The 18,763-nt window shown below is 41.6% G+C and overlaps 3 protein-coding genes across 3 annotated transcripts in view; all 3 read left to right on the forward strand.

Annotated features, from left to right (window-relative positions):
- Positions 1-18,763, forward strand: part of LOC130552029 (histone H2AX-like) — a 446,303-nt gene that overhangs the window by 42,873 nt on the left and 384,667 nt on the right. The window contains exon 3 of the mRNA XM_057330112.1: positions 11,151-11,174. Within this exon, the coding sequence (XP_057186095.1) occupies positions 11,151-11,174 (24 nt within the window). The remainder of the gene's footprint in view (positions 1-11,150; positions 11,175-18,763) is intronic.
- On the forward strand, positions 10,697-11,681 carry LOC130552026 (histone H4). Its single transcript, XM_057330108.1, has one exon. The coding sequence runs from the start codon at positions 10,772-10,774 to the stop codon at positions 11,081-11,083; it is 312 nt and encodes a 103-aa protein (XP_057186091.1). The 5' UTR covers positions 10,697-10,771; the 3' UTR covers positions 11,084-11,681.
- On the forward strand, positions 13,896-14,270 carry LOC130552016 (histone H2B-like). The gene has a single exon (XM_057330099.1). The coding sequence runs from the start codon at positions 13,896-13,898 to the stop codon at positions 14,268-14,270; it is 375 nt and encodes a 124-aa protein (XP_057186082.1).

The raw sequence follows: 18,763 nt of genomic DNA on the forward strand, positions 1-18,763 counted from the left end.
CGTCTGGCGAACTGGATCGCGTAGCCGAGACGGATCGTCCTCCATAGCCAGCCTGACGGCCTGGGAAGCCGAAGCCAGGCTCCCAGGAACCGAGACAGGGGGACTAGGGGTTTGATCTGCTTCATCGTCCCCGCGGGGGGTGGTTCGATGGCCAGCAATACGGATCCCTTGCCGGGGGAGGGCCGCCGGGGAGGAGATCGGCTCAGCTGTTTTTCCTGACAAGCGTTTACGCAGCTGTGTCTGAGAGTGCTGAGGGCTGGTGTTTATACTCAACATTGCGCTTCGCCATGGCGAGTAAGTGGGCTCGGAGGGGGCCAGCAGATGGTGAGACGGGGCAGGAACCGTCCCTATCCAAACCCGCAGCAATGTGGCTGGGGTCGGGCCCGATGGTAGCCTCGATCTCCCTGGGGACCCCCCGTCAGGGCCGCTTCTGCTTCCGCGACGGCTGCTGGCGGTGTGGCGGTTTCCTCTTCGACGTCCTTTTCCGGGAGGCAGCCTGAGAAGGGGGTGCTGGAGCCGGAGCCGGTGTTGAAGAGGGCCAGGGCTGCTGGGAAGCAGACACCGCTCGGGATCTCGAAGGTCTGAAGGCGGCCGAGTCGCGGTGGGGCAGTATATGCTTGATCGCCTCCGTCTGCTTATTCACCGCCGAGAACTGCTGGGAGAAGTCCTCGACGGTATCACCCAACAGCCCACCCTGCGAGATGGGGGCGTCGAGAAAGCAAAGCTTCTCGGCATCCCGCATCTGCGCAAGGTTCAGCCAGAGGTGTCTCTCCTGGACCACCATGGTGGACATCGCCCGACCCAGGGCCCGCGCGGTCACCTTAGTCGCCCGTAGAGCGAGATCGGTGGCGGTGCGGAGTTCCTGCATTACCACTGGGTCGGTCTTACCCTCGTGGAGCTCCTTCAACGCCTTGGCCTGGTGGACTTGCAGGATGGCCATGGCGTGGAGGGAGGAGGCAGCCTGGCCTGCAGCAGTGTAAGCCTTCGACACCAGGGATGCCGAAAACTTACACGCCTTGGAAGGGAGTCTAGGCCGAGCCCTCCAGGTGGCCGCCGTCTGCGGGCACAGGTGCACCGCGACAGCACGCTCCACCCGGGGAAGCTTGACATAGCCCCGGGCTGCCCCACCACCGAGGGAAGTAAGGGCGACAGAGCCGGTCTGACGGGAACGGGCCTTGAGAGGAGCGCTCCACGTCTTACTGAGCTCCTCATGCACTTCCGGGAATAGCATGGATGACATCTTGACGTCCGCCTCTTCCTGGCCTCGACCCCCTGAGGGAGGGAGCTCAGAGGAATCGTAGGGGTCGAATGCCAATAGGTCGCCCTCAGATGCTGCAATCGACATCTCATCTTCGACACGCACTCCAGAGTACGGTGCCGAGGAACAAAACAGGGTAAGACCGTCTCCTGGGGGACGGTCAGACGAGCGAGACGGGGCGTGAACGGTCCGTGAGCCTGCGGCTGACGGGTTAACGCTCACAGTGATCCCCATATCACCCCCGGTGCTAACCGTAGCAGACGGCAGGGCCATAGCCACTGCGGTCTCGGAAAGGGTAGCAGACGAGGTGGCGGCTGTGTCCATTAAGAACACAACTACCCGTGACCGCAACATCTGGATCGCCATCCGTCCGCAGTGCGGGCAGGACGTATCCACAAAGGCTGCCTCAGAGTGCCGGAGATCCAAACACCTGAGGCAGACATCGTGTTCGTCCCCCTCCTCGATGAGCGTGTTGCACCCACGACAACAGCGGGCCATGCCACGCTGGAGAAATTTGCTCTTTTCAAAAAGGAAATCTGCTCGAACACCTCCGGAACTGCCAAGACGCCCAGGGGAGAGTCGCTGCAGGAAGGGACTGTCCGCTGCACCACGCCATAGATTCCAGCAGAAAGATAGATCCATGTAGATCGGAAGTAGATCAACAAAGATCGTAGAAAGATCATCAGATGCACAGGCTCTGAAGACCGAAAGGTGAATGAATGCAGCACACCATCTTCCTTTTATATCCGGATATCCGGGGCGGAGTCCGGCATGCAAATTTCATTCACCAATTTTCATTGGCCTTTTCTAAATAATCAGAAGATGATAGGTTCTCAAGTCAAACCCCATCTGTCGGCTCGACACAACGTCGAGAGACTGACATAAAGGGAACTCAAGGACGTGCAGCCTAAATAGAAGTGAGAGTAGTGAATTATTGTTACTTGTATACAAATCAACAATTACTGGGGTTAATTCAAGGATATACTTTATACGGGGTAATCGGTGCCCTGTTTCCAGCTGCGCTGCCTGGGCTGCTACCGCTTCTGTCTCGTACCGGTCGGGGCTGTCCCAGTACAGCAGAGTAGCTAGAAACGGAGCGCTGATTACACCATATGTATCAGTATTTACACATAGAAACAAGCTAGTGTATGAATACTAATATGGTGTCTGTAAGCACACTATTCAGGGCGCAAACCTCCCTTTAAACGAAATGACGCGTTGTCATTTGCAGCCGAGCCAACCCAAACAGACGAGAGCAATGTAGGTGATCGCTTCCATTAGTGAAAAAAAAAACACTTTGATCATAGTAGTTATGTGATTATATGTGTGTCTGTGACACGAATAAAGAAATGATGCGTTTAAAAACACCGTTAGAGTAGGTGTGTGTAAGTAAAACATCTTAGATCTACTCAATTTTATTTTACATATGAAATAATTGAGTTACTCAGATTTACTTATTTTTTTACTTACATTTACTCAATTTAAACAGTATAATTCATTGATTTCACAGCTTTAAAATGTACTCTTTTTTTTAGTGTAAATTGTTTCACCAAAAAAATTGAATAAATCGCATTTAAAAAAAAAGCGAATTCTGTGATTTCTTTTTAATGCACTGCATTAGGTTATCATTAAAACTTCTAATTGAAACTGTGCTTAGAACTTAATGCTGAAATGGGCCAATTCATCTATGTGTTGTGCCTCTGTTCACTCCAATAGGCAGATGCATCCACAAAAGACTGCATCCTGATCCCTGTGTGTAAATCCCTGGACCCTGTGTGTAAGAAGTTGTTAAGGTTATTTCTCTCAAATAATATGACTCCTTTGTTTCAGCTTGCAAATTTAAATCTAAAACATTTTCATCCAACATTTTGCTTGGCGGCCAAATTCGTGGTTCATTTGTTAATAAAATTAAAATAAAATAATAAAATTAGGCTCGTAAAGTGTTTCACTTAGCCTTAATTAATGTTGAACACCACAAACTAAAAAACAACACACGCACACACACAGTATATTTGTAGATTGTTTACCTTCTGTATTCTACAGGTTATGCTGCCAAAACTTAAGAGGATACACGTCCTTGACTCCACTGACCCTAGTGGTTATGGAGATTCTGTTGTTATGGAGAATGTTACGAGTTATTCTCTCTTTCGCTGTACACGCATACATACTCATTATGTCTTCTTTTTTAAAGCAAACTTGCAATAAAGCTAGTTCCAGAACCTTGGAAACTTCTTAAGAATAAGGTATTGATGAATATTACAATGAAACATTTTTGATACCTGACTGTGTACTGTGTATGAATAAAATGATTTTTGTTCCAGCACAGTCGGGATCTGTTGACTTCGGTGTATTCATGCTAATGGTAAGCAATAATTACCTTGCAGGGGTTTTCTCCAACACAACATTAATGTTTGACAGAACCAGTTTAAAGCCTGTTCTATGAAATCTAACCCATTGGTAGGTTTTATTTAATTGTGCATAATGTGCAAATATTCATAATTCTAAAAAAATGTGTATCTACATGACAGTATGCACTGTATTAGACATTTTACTGGGAGTTTGACGTCACTCAGGTAAGAACTATCCTCCCTATATGTTTAAGTAATTGCTTCAGAAAATATAAAATGTCATTACCAAATTCCCTGCTTTTCAGCATGATATGGGTCATATCAGGCAGTGGTGGGTGAATCTGCTCTTAACAGAAATGACACGTGGAAGGTATTGACTATGTGAAAACAAAAGCCATTATTGCTTAATCGGTTTGTCAGTAGTGATAAGTAATAGACAACTAATGAGTATTTTTTTTTAGAAAAACAATGCGCACATCAGCTGCTTCAGGAGGATTATAGGTCAAATTCTGAGACAAAGCATCAGGGGACAGAAGCACAAAACTTGGGAATCTTGATGGTATCAACATGACAAGAGCAAATTATTTTAATTCTCATTCACTCCTTTCCTTTGTAGATTTCCTGGAAAAATATTTTAAATGTTAATGTATACAAACAGCCATATGATCTTCATTATGTATTAAGGAAAGTTGGATTATGATGTTTATTAGGGTTAGTAAATTTACAGTAGTTTGTTTGGAATGCTCCCCAGTTGCCAGATTCAGTTCTTCAGGAAATCTTCCTCAATGTGGTCCTTGACGAGGGTGATGATGCAATTTTAAAGTTGTCTCTGGTTTGCCCAAAATTCAGATGTCTAGTGGGAACAGACAAATTTCGAAGGATGGCACATTTCCGCCGGCTTGACAGTTTTGACTTTTTTTTATTCATGGGTTTGGCAGGATGTTTCCATATTTTTCTCTAGTCATGTTAATTTTTATGCTTCTTAATTACTACACAGGTGTTGCAGAATGGAAAACAGAGTCTTAAGACATTTGTGGAAAACTTTCACAAAATGTACAAGCTGGACATCTGCAGACACTGCAATGCGACTTACAGAAACTGCTTTTTGCACATTATACATAAAAACATGATCACGGTTTCCTTATTTACTGACAAAATGCAAAGATGAAGAATTCACATGCATGTGCACTGTTAATAAGTTTTCATGTGAATCCTTTAGGTTATCTTGGAAGAGGAAAACGGGGAGAGATGCAAGGGTTTTACTCCAAAAATAGGCATCCAGGGTTTTGCAGTGATTGGTGCCAGATGCTGGACGAGTAATTAACGTATTCACAGTTTTGGACTTAGTTTTATTCAAACAAGTACATATTACTTGACATGCTTGTCACCGCAAAATATGTTTTACAAATAAAGGTAATTAATGAGAGTGTTCTTTTTCATATCTTGCATTATATATGATGTTTAATTTGATAAATATCAATACAAACGTTTTTTTCCCACTATAAACATATTGTAATAAAGTTAGGTAAAGATAACTAATAAGATACTAATTATTAATAATTTAAACAATTTCATTGGGCTTAAATGTAATGTCAAGTATAGCTGCATGTTTTGATTTGTTTCTATGACAACTTAAGAGATCGCTTCACTAAAACTTGAGAAGCTGATAATTGTAGTAGACCTAAATAAAATATGCATTTAATGTGCATTGTACATTATTTCTTATATGGAAAACAAAAAATATATGTTTATATTAAAAAGTAGTATAATGTAGGCTACTTTACGTTAATTTCATGAATTGAAATCAAATTCATAACAATACATTAATACGTATGACGACATCTCCCCTGTCATTAGGCTTGTTTGAGATGCACCTTGCCTCACCTGAAAAGAAGGCGAGAGTAGGCGGCTGCAGTAAGGGGAGGAGTGAAAACAGCGCAGGCAAGACGGACTCTTCCCAAATCGCGCTGTCGACTCGACTGGAAACGTCAGCAATGGAATAGATCGCGTTCACGTTTTTTATCGCATTTTTCTTGGGCCAACTGAGTTTAAAAGTAAGCAATGTTCCCAATCCTATATTAGACAAACTCTCAAACAAGGCTGTTCGAAAGAATTTAGATATGTTCTTTGACAAACGAATGCTTAAACTTAGAACCTCCTATTTCAAGTTTACAGTTTATCCCCCCCCAAAAAATACATTTCAAAATTGTATGTGATATTTATCCTTCTGGGGAGTTCCTATATTGTGTAAATTCTGTAACTCATTTCCAGAAAACACAGACCCTATTTTTTCAGAGCATATTTTTCTTTAATTCCTGGACAAAGTGCAATAATTGTGGTTAAATAAGTAAAATGTTGTGAATTTAACATGTCGTTTATAAAAAATGAAATATGGAAAGTGGAAACTGTGAAAAAGGAGGTCAAACTTTTTTTTAAATATTAATAACTTACTTTTGTTAGCTAAGAATTTAACTCCCATTTTTTAAATTGTTTGCAGTATTTAAGAATTATTTGGGACAATATTTAAAAATGCTGTCAAAAGCAAATAATAAAAAGCTGGAATTTTGTTAGACTTATTCGATAATATAAATTATATTTCTTGTTTTGAATTTATTAATATGGATGGATTGAACATTTTGATTTTTTTATTTCTTTTTTGTCTTTGTTGTTTGGTTTGTATTCTTTTTTTCTCGTCTGTTTTTGAATGTAAACTGTATACCATCTTGTTTTGTAATGTTTTTGTTATACTTAAAAAAGCGCTTTTTATCGCAGATGAAATCTTCACATAGGTGTGTTTATTCCACATATAAATCTCAAAACCTACTTCAGTTAATAGACTTATTAATGGAACGCTTAAGAAAAAAGATATCAGCTGACATCCTCGCCCAATGAGTATTAAGCTGTGTCGTCGACAAGTTGTTTCCCATCGTGCTTTTCATCAGCTCAGTCGAGAATCCGATACAGCCGTCGCGAGAGTTTTTTGACACACGTCTATGAAGGCATTATAATGCCATAAAGAAACGAGCGCAATGCTGATGCTGGCAGCGCACGGCAAGCAAGGCGGACGTAACTCGAGGCTTATTCGACTTGATGCGGCGCCGCAAGATCCGACAGGCGGATGACATCAAAGTACCGGGAGAGCGATTCGAAACTAAACATTTTATGGTTTTTCGAATGGCTCTCGCGGTACTTTGATGTCATCAGCCTGTCGGATCTTGCGGCGCCGCATCAAGTCGAACAAGACTTCGGACACATTTCTTACCGGCATGCATCTCGCGCTGATCAATGGTGATCGGTTCTGCGCAGAATTTGGCCATCTCAAACCAGCCTGTCGGTACACGATCCGGGATGCCTGCACGATCCGTCCGCGCATGCGCATAATGACGTAGTAGATAATTCTGTTTAGCGACGACACTGCACGATCTGTTCCACGCTTGAGCACCTTTGTACCGCGACTTTCACTACTGTCCACCTCTGGTCTCATGTCACTTCTGTGTGCACACTATGCGTTGAAATACTCTGTAACGTTTCCCCAGACTTGTTTGTAGTTCTTTCTTCATGTAAGTGCAGATAGTCTAGGCGGAAATGCATATTATGTTCCGTATTGTGTTCTGTAAACACCATTGAAGGGATTATTCCTCATTTAGATTATATAGATAGATATATTAGCCTATATATAGACCCATACTAATACAAAATGAGTCGATTTAAAGTTAACTAATATTAGCAGCTTTTAATAAAAACCGTCTTTGACAATACTACTGACCTCAGCTCGAAACACAGCAAGTTAAGTAGGCCTAATGCCATGCAGCAATGAATCGCAAAGGGGAGTATGGAGGAAACTGAAGGTTTGCAGTGACAGACTCTCAAGACTCAGACTTTATTCCACATGTAACCAAAATCGTGTATGTTCATGTAACAACTCCTTTATTATTTTGGATTGGCAACCACGTAAACACATCGTAATGCATAGCGTAAGCTACATTTTAAAACATCAAAATAGACCCGCCGTGAACTGTTAAATGAAAAACACGATGTAGCCTACAAAAATATGCCGCCAGTTGTGCCGTCTGGCCGTCAAGTGTTTCATCGCATGCTTGATTTAAGGGCAGTTGTGGCCTAATGGTTAGAGAGTCAGACTCATGACCAGAAGGTTGCCGGTCCCAAGGCCGGCGGGTAACAACTGAGGTGCCCTTGAGCAAGGCACCTTACCCCTACTTGCTCCCCGGGCGCTGTAGTGATAGCTGCCCACTGCTCCGGGGGTACGTGTGTTCACTACTCTCTGGATGGGTTAAATGCAGAGGTCACATTTCGTTGTCTTGTACTTGTACATGTGCAATGACAATAAATTGAATCTAAATCTAAAAAAAAAAAATCTGATACCAATAGTGTAGGGAAACCGTGACGTTGTTTTCTACGTAATTATGCGCATGCGCAGAACGGATCGTGCAGGCATCCCGGATCGTGTACCGACACAGCCTATTATTTGACTTGCTGCCTCCTACGACATCCGGTTTAAATGCCAGCAAGTTCCTGCTGCCAGCTGCCGCTTTTTTGCTCAACCCCGGCCCTGTCCCAAATGGCCGAGTCCACACTTGATGACGTCAGGAAGTGCAGACCTATAGGGCACCAGGCACGAGTCCACAAGGGACATCACGCCGGAAAGAGCAAGCGGTGCTTTCTAATCACTCTCGTGGTACTTTGTTGTCATTCTCTGATCAGTCTGCGCAGCGCCGCGTGAAGTCGACCACTTGTTGTCCCATTGTTGTTATTTGGTACTGGAGCTGCCGGTTTTTATTGTTCTGTATTTCATGTTTGTAATTCATATGTTGATATGCCACCCGGCAATAGATACTTATGTTTGTAATGCATTAATTTGTCATGACGTAAATGCAACTGCTTATGTATATTTATTAATTTGTTTACACTATACTTAATGTGCATAATGTGTTCTTAATATGCATATATGTCGTTATTTAATATTTCTCTATAATACAGAAGCTGTGTTGTTCAGCTTTACAGAGCCCAGAGACAACTAGATATACATCTACAACAAAACATGGCTTACTTAAGGTAATAAGAAAATGCACTGCATTAAAATATTTTATTCTTGAATAGCTGGCTTAAAATAAAATAAAAAGCAATAATACGAATAAGTAACTAATTAATAAATTAATTTTGAATTTTATCAAAACATACATTTAAAAATGTATCCGTCATGTTTAGGTATATGTCTGACATCCACGACACTCCTCCCATCTGTTCTGTGATTGGGCGCTCGCAAGGATTCCTGGGTAGGGGACTTCAGTGGAGTCTGCATCAATGCGGGCTTCGCTGAAGACCGCTTCGAGGGCACAAAAGGAGGCGCTCGCGAGCGGACTTATGAGCGCTAAAAAGACAAATGGGACACCCTACGGTATGGCGTTATTATAATGACAAATGTCGCGAGCGCATTATTACAAGGCGAGAGCGCATTCTTGTCATACGAGCGCGCGAATCTCTCCGCTCGCACGCCGATTTCCTTTGCTCGTGCACAAAACTGGACGCGCGCTTTCAACTATACGCTGCTCTCTTATGAATTTTCTCTCCTCTCGCTCAGTGAGCGTGTGCGCACTCAAAATGCGTGCCGTGCGTCCACGAATCCTTGGTACTCTTGCTCTCGAGAGTCCTCCTGCGTGTTCCAGGCATTATAGGCTGTCAAAAGTAGTCAACCAATCAGGGATAGGCTTCCACGGCGGGCCAATGAAAACGCGACCTTTACATGGCATCTTATTGGTTGAAAGTGACTCGACGTTTTCAACGAAGCAAGATGGATCCACCACGTTCTCAGGTAACAATATTAATATATTTGATGCAACATTATTAGTCAAATGTGTATTAGAAATGAACGGGGCATTAGGGTGCTTTGTAGGCTACATATAAACGTCAGTTTAACTACCATGTTATTCAGACAAAACAGGCCAACACCCTCAAGTTCATGTGGTCCTCATGCATGTCGTCACTAAACAAGTATTGTCAAAATAGTACTAAATTGATTACCGAACAATTTAGATTGGTGTCTTAAGTTAGCTTTATTCTAAAATAATATTTACTACAAGTAACGGTACATATCAAAACAATAATAGCACTGGAGCATTTGGAAATATCATATAATATTCTATACCTATTTGGTTATGCATTTAATGCGTTTGCAGACAACACTGTAAGTGTTCTGCATTCAGTGTTCCAGAAGTTCAGGGCATAAAACTGAACTTCTATGCAATTACCAAAGCTCCCTTACCGTTCATTTCTAATATACATTTGATTAATAATGTTGCATCAAATATATAAAATTGTTACCTGAGAACGTGGTGGATCCAGAGGCGTATTAAGACCTCATGGTGCCCCTGGGCAACAACCCCAGAGGTGCCCCCCATCCACCCACCTACCCACAGCAAGAATCCACTCATTAAAAGATTTATATATTAAAAGATTTTATAAGAATGAAACTCAGCAATTTACAATATACTATTTTACAAGAATTACACATTAACATGACACTTTTGTAGAAAGAACACAAAAAACAACTCTTTCATCAAGCATTTTTAACAATTAGGCCTACTGTAGTTAAGAGGTCGCTTTTCATTGGCCCGCCGTGGAAGCCTATCCCTGATTGGTTGACTACTTTTGACAGCCTATAATGCCTGGAACACCAGGAGGACCTCTCGAGAGCAAGAGTACCAAGGATTCGTGGACGCACGGACGCATTTTGAGTGCGCACACGCTCACTGAGCGAGAGGAGAGAAAATTCATAAGAGAGCAGCGTATATTGAAAGCGCGCGTCCAGTTTTGTGCACGAGCAAAGGAAATCGGCGTGCGAGCGGAGAGATTCGCGCGCTCGTATACAAGAATGCGCTCTCGCCTTGTAATAATGCGCTCGCGACATTTGTCATTATAATAACGCCATACCTACGGACTCGTATGACTTGGCGAGACGCGCAATTTAAGTCCACAGACCGCAAGATCCACATGAAGGCGCCATTTGGGACAGGGCCCCTCCTCTTACAATTTCAAACTGCCCCTTTTGTTGGCTCCTCCTTTTTGTGTCTCCACTAGGTCCTGTAAGCACTGTAACTCTCGTGTCGCAGTCAATTCGCTGCTATTCTTACTTCGCTCGATTGAAATCATGTCTGGAAGAGGTAAAGGAGGAAAGGGTCTCGGCAAAGGAGGCGCTAAGCGCCATCGCAAAGTTCTGCGCGATAACATTCAGGGAATCACCAAGCCCGCCATCCGTCGTCTCGCTCGTCGTGGTGGTGTGAAGCGCATTTCCGGTCTGATCTACGAAGAGACTCGCGGTGTTCTGAAGGTGTTTCTGGAGAATGTTATTCGTGACGCCGTCACCTACACTGAACACGCCAAGAGAAAGACCGTCACTGCCATGGACGTTGTTTATGCCCTGAAACGACAAGGACGCACTCTATACGGCTTCGGAGGTTAAATTTCTGGAGTGAAAAGATCAAAAACCCAACGGCTCTTTTAAGAGCTACCCACCTTCTCACGGAAAGAGTAAAAATAAAAACAGTGCTTTTGTTCGGCTATATAGTTCGGCTTCACATTTTATTTTAAAAAGTCAATACGATTAACTGTTACTACACACATGATTTCCACCAGAAAATTACTGAAATGTTCAGGGGTCTCATTTATATACGTTGCGTACGCCACTTTCCACGCAAAGGTTGTGATCTATTAAAAGCAAACTTGACGGGAGAATGTGCGCACCTGTAAGCAAACTCTCACCCATGCGTACACACATTTTGGAGACAAGTGGCGACGACACAAATGGTGAGTTAGTGAACTCAAGTTAGATTGCAGAAAGTGATAAAAACGATTATAAGCATTTATGCCTCACACATTTAATTTCACCTCATATGCGTTAAAGATCCACATGATCACGAAGATTAAATCTGCAGAGTGATTTGCGCTTGAATTGAGTGATAATTGTTTCATGCACCTTCTTGTAAAATCCAACTCTAATCTTAAATAAAAAACCATTCTAAATATTTAATCAGCGCTGTCTCACCATCACACTATGAGCGCATGAGGAGGAGATGATCCGACTGCATGGAATTACAGGACAGCATCGAATACCATCCTGCAGAACACAGTGTAGAATAGAATGAGCTTCATTGGCCAAGTATGTTTCCACATACCAGGAATTTGTTATAGTGACAGAAGCTCCACAGTGCAACAGAAAGACAGCAACAGGACAGAACACAGATGAAAAATAATAATATACAATAATATAGAAATGTACAAAACAGCAAAAACACAATATACAATATAGATAAATGTGTAAATAAATAACTAAATATATTTTCCTTAAATACTGTACATAGGCTAATCATCAAATGTCAAAGTCTGTAAATACAGCCATTAAGCTCTCGCACAATCATTTCTCTTTATGTTCTCGTTATCAGTCCTAATTATGTTCATAACAAAACCGGAATGAAGAAACATTCGTCTTTTACACATGTCTTCAAATGTTATCTCAGGTGAAGGACACCACTAATTAATGATGTGATTTTTTTATGAGGTGTTAATGATCAGTCTAAATTCTGTAAACATATGAGACATTCTTTGGCTGTAATATAATTATTAAAATAATTATTATTGATAATTATATCAATTTGTAAATTGTAGTGAATCTCATGTGTGGACATTTGTGATATTGTTAAGGAGATAAAGGATGGGATCGGGGGTTTTCGGCAGTTTTACATATTTTTTTGTTATTTTTCTATTGGCATCTGATAGCGGTTGGACCCGGAAACTATATACGTCCATTATGACGCGTGACGTCAGGCTCAACAAGCGGATTGGATGCCAGGCTCATTCAAATACAAATCGGTATTCATGAGGTGCTTTGCATTGACTATTTATGGGTAAAAAATGGGCGTGTACACGGCGGGATATGAGGCTGATTCACACTTGCAGGTGATCTGTGATTTATAAAGAGAATATTGCTTCAATTTTATAAATCTGAATATCTTTTGGCGTACGCTGTTTTTGGTTTTCGGGCGCACGTACACTTTTAGTAAGGATCCTACGCACAGTTTTATAAATGAGACCATGTACAAATACTTGCGTTGATTCCATACTAAAACCTAGCGTACGGACAACGCTGTAAATGTGCGTACGCACAAAAAACTCACGCCAGGCATGAAGTTGGCGTGGAGTAACGCACATTAGTGCAGTTGATACACGAGGCCCCAGGGGGGACTTCATGTCTGGCGTGAGTTTTTTTGTGCGTACGCACATTTACAACTTTGTCCGTACGCAATGTTTTAGTATGGAATCAACGCAAGTCTTTGTACATGAGGCCCCAGGTCTGTTGTTTCACTTTCAAAGAAAGTTGGATTTTTCATTTTTTTCGCGTCATTTTTAAAACAATTTAGCCAACAAGAAAAAAAAAATGCAGAAAAATCATAATTTTAGAGATGTTTTGGTTACGCATTACATGTTTTTAACATAAGTCTTTAAACACAAAATAAAGCCTAGTAAAAACTCGAATAAAATGTTATACTCTCAATGAATCTTTGAAATAAGGTATTCGTGGACGTTGCTCGGGGTCACTGATTGCAGCTATGACACGTCAGAGGAGATCTGGCCCTCCCGGCTGAGCCTGGTTTCTCCCGAGGTTTTTTTTCTCTCCATTATTCATCATTGGAGTTTGGGTTCCTCGCCACAGCAGAGCAGTGCAGTGTTGGCTTGCTCACCGGGAGACTGCATTTATTTATTTATTTATTCATTTATTTATTAGATATTATTTATTATAGTGATCTTGCTTGGTCTATAAACACCATGCACTGTGCTGTGTTTTACCTTTCTGTGTTTTTCTTATTTGCTCCTGTAAAGCTGCTTTGGAACAATGCACATTGTGAAAAGCGCTATATAAATAAAATTGAATTGAATTGAATTATTTCAATCACACGATTGCGCACACAGTCATATATATTACTTGTTTAGAATATTACCAAAATAAAGAAATTAAGCGCGGGAAATTAACAAATGAATCTGAATCGTTTGGGGGCGGGTCACTTTCAACATCAGTCTGTGGGTGGAAACACTTCCATTGGCTCTCTTTCCTCTCTCCACACTATGAACTAACCAATTGAATCATTTAAAGGGTTTGGCCAACGGAGACACACAATCAGAACACATGGCCCGTTTTTCTAAAAATGTGCATAGAGTCGTGCATATATACCCCTGCTAGAGAATCCAAACTTATTCAGACATATTAGTACGATAACACAATGCCTGAACCAGCAAAGTCTGCGCCCAAGAAGGGCTCTAAGAAGGCCGACACCAAGACCGCCGGGAAGGGAGGAAAGAAGCGCAGAAAGTCCAGGAAGGAGAGTTACGCTATCTACGTGTATAAAGTCCTGAAGCAGGTTCATCCTGACACCGGTATTTCTTCTAAGGCCATGGGCATCATGAACTCTTTCGTCAACGACATCTTTGAGCGCATCGGCGGTGAGGCATCTCGTCTCGCTCACTACAACAAGCGCTCCACCATCACCTCCAGAGAGATCCAGACCGCCATCCGTCTGCTGTTGCCCGGTGAGCTGGCCAAACACGCCGTGTCTGAGGGAACCAAGGCCGTGACAAAGTACACAAGCTCCAAATAAATTCCCGCTTGACGCTCCCAACACCCCAAAGGCTCTTTTAAGAGCCACCCATACTGTCAGACAAAGAGCTTTCGGTGATGCTTTCACAAAGGTGTAATCTGTTTGTAGTTCTTGATGTTAATGTATTCGTCTTGGACTAAATATTTAGGAGTTGATTCCAGGTTTATAATGAAAGTGAAGATCACTCGTAAGGGTGTTGATTAGAATACGCCCGGATCAGCCCACATGAACCACACACTGATGTTTGCGAGTAAATGTTTGGGTGTTGCCCAACCTTGAACTTATTAATGATGAAACGAACGACTGTGGATCAGTTTGTGGAAATCAAATGAGAAACTGTGCTGTGAAAGATTGGATGAATTAACATCTTAAGCAGAGTGCTCGTGTTGCTTTAGTCACAGAGGAAACTTGTTGAATGAACACTACTTATTGTCTGCATGAGTGCACATAAGCAGATTAGTGATGTTTCGTTGGTGGACGAATCGTTCTTTTTGAACGAATCTTTGAAGTGAACGAATCGTTCTCGTTCACGAAAGGCAATGACTCATATTTCTCGTTCACTGAATTCTCTCCCTCGAGCACAGAGCGTCTTGGCTAAAAAGAGTGTCTAATGCACGAGCCAATGGCGTTCGAGAGTGAGCTTGACAGAGCATATGATTGGTTGAATGTACTGAACGAATACGCCCTTCACTGAACGAAGGAGCCTCTGTTTGAGTCTGAACGAGACCCGCTGTTACTTCTGCCTCGTAAACGAAATGAAATGAGGTCTCTTGTTCAACAAGTACAGAAACGGACACAATGTAAAGATCCTTACGAAAATAATTCAATAATGCAAGCTGGTGGCTAAATGTAACAAAGATAAATTAACATTGTCATTTTTATTGCTTGGAAAATGTCAAGCCCTTGACAAAATAAAATATCTTTATTTTTAATTATGCCTAAACACTATCATTTTATGTTTATATTTTTTGTATTTTTATTATTTTATTTGCATGTCATTAAAGTATTTATTTATAATGATAGCTATCATTATAATAAACACTATACATGGTGAACTCTGAACACCTTCATTTATTTGAATGTGTAATAATCTGAACCCCCAACCCCCCCCCATTCCTTCTCTAAAAGTCAGGAAAAAAACAAAGTCAGAAAAAACACTTCAGCAGCCTGACACAGCTGCACAGGAAGATACCAACATTTTTGTGGGGATCATGGGATAACAATGGTTGAAGTTATTGCCAAAATAAGACTGCTAAATAAAACAAGAAATTAATAAATTGGGCTAATAAAACAACTAACCAATGTTATCTGTTAAAAAAATGTATATAGTGTAACTTCTGACTTATTATCATCACAACCATGGTCCATGACCCTATGACTTTACCCTCAAACCCCCCTCTCTTCTTTTACTTGGGTGGAGCTCAGTGGGGGGCCTCAGGTAACCTGCTGATAGTCACAGCATTGACTGCTGAGAGTGCTGACTTCAAAATGAGTGGCTCCAGAAAGAGAAGTGTAGCATGACATTATTTTAATGAGGTTTCTCCAACACAGGCTGTGTGTACAATTTGTAAAACACAGTTGTCATTTAAAGGAGGATCTACAGCTAACCTTAACAGGCATCTAAAGGTAAAGCATCCAACTGTGCAGCTGACACAAGGGGAAACTGAACAAGCTGGGGAGCCTGGAACATCCAGCAGTACCAGCACTGCACAACCTCCTTCCACCTCACCTGCAACAGCACTTTTCATACAACTGTCCCACACAGAGGACGAGCAGGTCAGACCACCCTAACACATTTTGTATCTCGGCCAGTCGACCCACTAAGACAAAAGACAGTGGATGAGGACCTGGCAAGAATGATTGCATTGGATCTGCAACCTTTTTCCATTGTGGAGGACAGAGGATTCAAAGCATTTACAAAGGCCTTATACCCCTCATATGTTTTGCCCAGCAGGCAAACCCTGTCAAAAACAATAATTCCAGAAATGTATTTTAAGATTCGTGAACACATTATGGAAAAGGTTGGCAAGGCATCAGCTGTGTGCCTCACAACAGACTGCTGGACATCTAGGGCCACATGTAGTTTTATGTCAGTTACATGCCACTTCATTGACAATTTTAAAATGGCGTCATGTCTCTTGGATTGTTTTGAATTTGCTGAAAGGCACACTGCAGACAATCTAGCAGACACTCTTTTAAGAATTGCCAGAGAGTGGAACATAAGTGACAAAATAGCAGCTTGTGTCACTGACAATGCTCACAACATAAGCTTGGCCATTCACAAAACCTCGTGGAACCTTCTGCCATGCTTTGCCCACACAGTTAACTTGATTGTGAGGGCTGGACTCAAAAATACACTGAATAAGGTTAAAGCAATTGTGGAATACATGCACCGAAGCACAGTGGCAGCTGAAAAACTTAAGGCAACTCAGCAGCAGATGGGTTTGCCAGAGTTAAAACTGAAACAAGACTGCCCAACACGCTGGAACTCCACATTTTATATGTTAAGGAGATTTCTTGATAACAAGGATGCCATCATCACCACACTTGTACTGTTAAGTGCCCGACTGGAAACTCTCACACAGGATGAGTGGAAAGAAATGGAAGAGGCCAGTGAGGTTCTAAAACCATTTGAAGAAGTCACAGTTGAAATTAGTGGAGAGAGGTATGTAACAATACTCTTAGAACAATCATTTTTATATCAGATTCAATTTCATTTAATTTTCATAATTTATAATTATTTTATACCATTATTTATATTTCATAACACTATATAAACTGTGTTTTGCAAACAGCTTTTGCAGACTGTAAAATATTAAGATAAATGAAAAGTGGCATTATTATTGCCAAAGTAATGCAGGAAAATTTGTATCCTTCATTATTAATTATTACTGCATTTAATAAATTCAGTTGTTGTTTTTGCTCCCTATAGCTATGTGACTGCCTCGAAGGTGATCCTGCTTTCACGGAGTCTCCAAAAAATAAGCGCAAGATACCTGAGATCAGGAGGGCCTATCATGGACATGCTTGAGAAAATGAACAAAGACATGGCTACCAGGTTCCACAAGGTGGAATTTCACCATCTGCTCTCAGAAGCATCTGCACTTGACCCAAAGTTTTAAAAAAGGCCTTTTCAGATGACCAAGCAGCAAATGAGGCCTTCCAGAGACTCAAAAATGCCGCTGGAAGAGTGAGATTGTCTTCCTCTGCACATCAAACAGAGCAGCAACAGGCAGGAGCAGCAGCAGCAGCAGCACCACCACCACAAGAAACGCAGGAAAGCTTACTGTGGGGTGATTTCAATGAACAAGTTGCAGGTCTTTTGACAAAATCAAGTTCTGCAGCAGAGAGTGTTTTGGAAATCCGGTCATATTCAGAGGAGCCCTCTGCTAGCAAGGTCCTCCAACCCACTACTCTGGTGGCAAAACCGGACATTGATTTACCCTAGACTGACCCAACTTATGTTGGAAAGGCTTTCCCTTGTGGCAACATCTGTTCCATCAGAAAGAGTTTTTAGGAAGATGGGACAGATAATCTCTGAAAAAAGAAGCAGAATCAGCCCCTCTAAGGCCCAACAGCTTATGTTTTTAAATGCCAATTTAAAATAATCCTGTTGATGGTATCCCTGCTTATGTGTCTTTTTTCCATGCTGCTCTGTTTTGTATTTTTGCAGTGAGTTTTAGACTTTTTGTATTTTTTGCACTTTATATACTGTTTACTTTTCATATTTGCACTACTGTTTACCTGCTTCTCTTGCATTTTATTCTTTACTCATTTGAACTTTGCCTTTTTTTGCACCACTGTGTTTTAGACGTACTTTTATTGTGAAAAATTTACTTGACTTTCAACAAATACAGTACAGTACAAATACTTATTCTACTGTTAGTGTTTACTCAGTTATTGTACTGCAAGCACTGGTGTTTTGTGTGCATTTTGAATTATTTATTTTAATTATTGTTGTTGTTGGTTTATGTTTCAATAGTTTTCTTCTTTGAAATAAAAACGACGTTATTACGTTTAATTCACGTCATGCACTTCTCTAAAAACTGTAAAACAAAAAAAATGACAGTATTGGTTAGCTCTCATTCGCGTCACGTCAGCAAATAGCATTCTAGTTCCGGCTGTGAAGGGACGTGTAATTGGTTAGATCTTCCACTGAACGAATACGCCACACTGACCATGTCGCTGTTGAGTCTGAACCAGAGAGAGAGAGATCTCTATGCAGCGAAAATTGTGCCTAAACTTAACAAACAAATCCAGCATTTTGCAAACAAACGCAACCTTTTTTGCAAAAGAAACTAAACTCTGAAACAAACAGAAAGCGTTTTACAAATACATAATGCAATTCGAGAGAAAATGCAAAGGTGTAACATATAAATGTACTGTGTTTAAGTCTCACCTTTTTATGAGATTCTCTCAGCTTGATTTTCTCACAAATGCGACGTCCAGATTTTCTCACAAATGTGATCGTCCAGATTTTCTCACAAATGTGA

The sequence above is a fragment of the Triplophysa rosa genome, linkage group LG3, assembly GCF_024868665.1.
Source record: "Triplophysa rosa linkage group LG3, Trosa_1v2, whole genome shotgun sequence".
NCBI lineage: Eukaryota > Metazoa > Chordata > Actinopteri > Cypriniformes > Nemacheilidae > Triplophysa > Triplophysa rosa.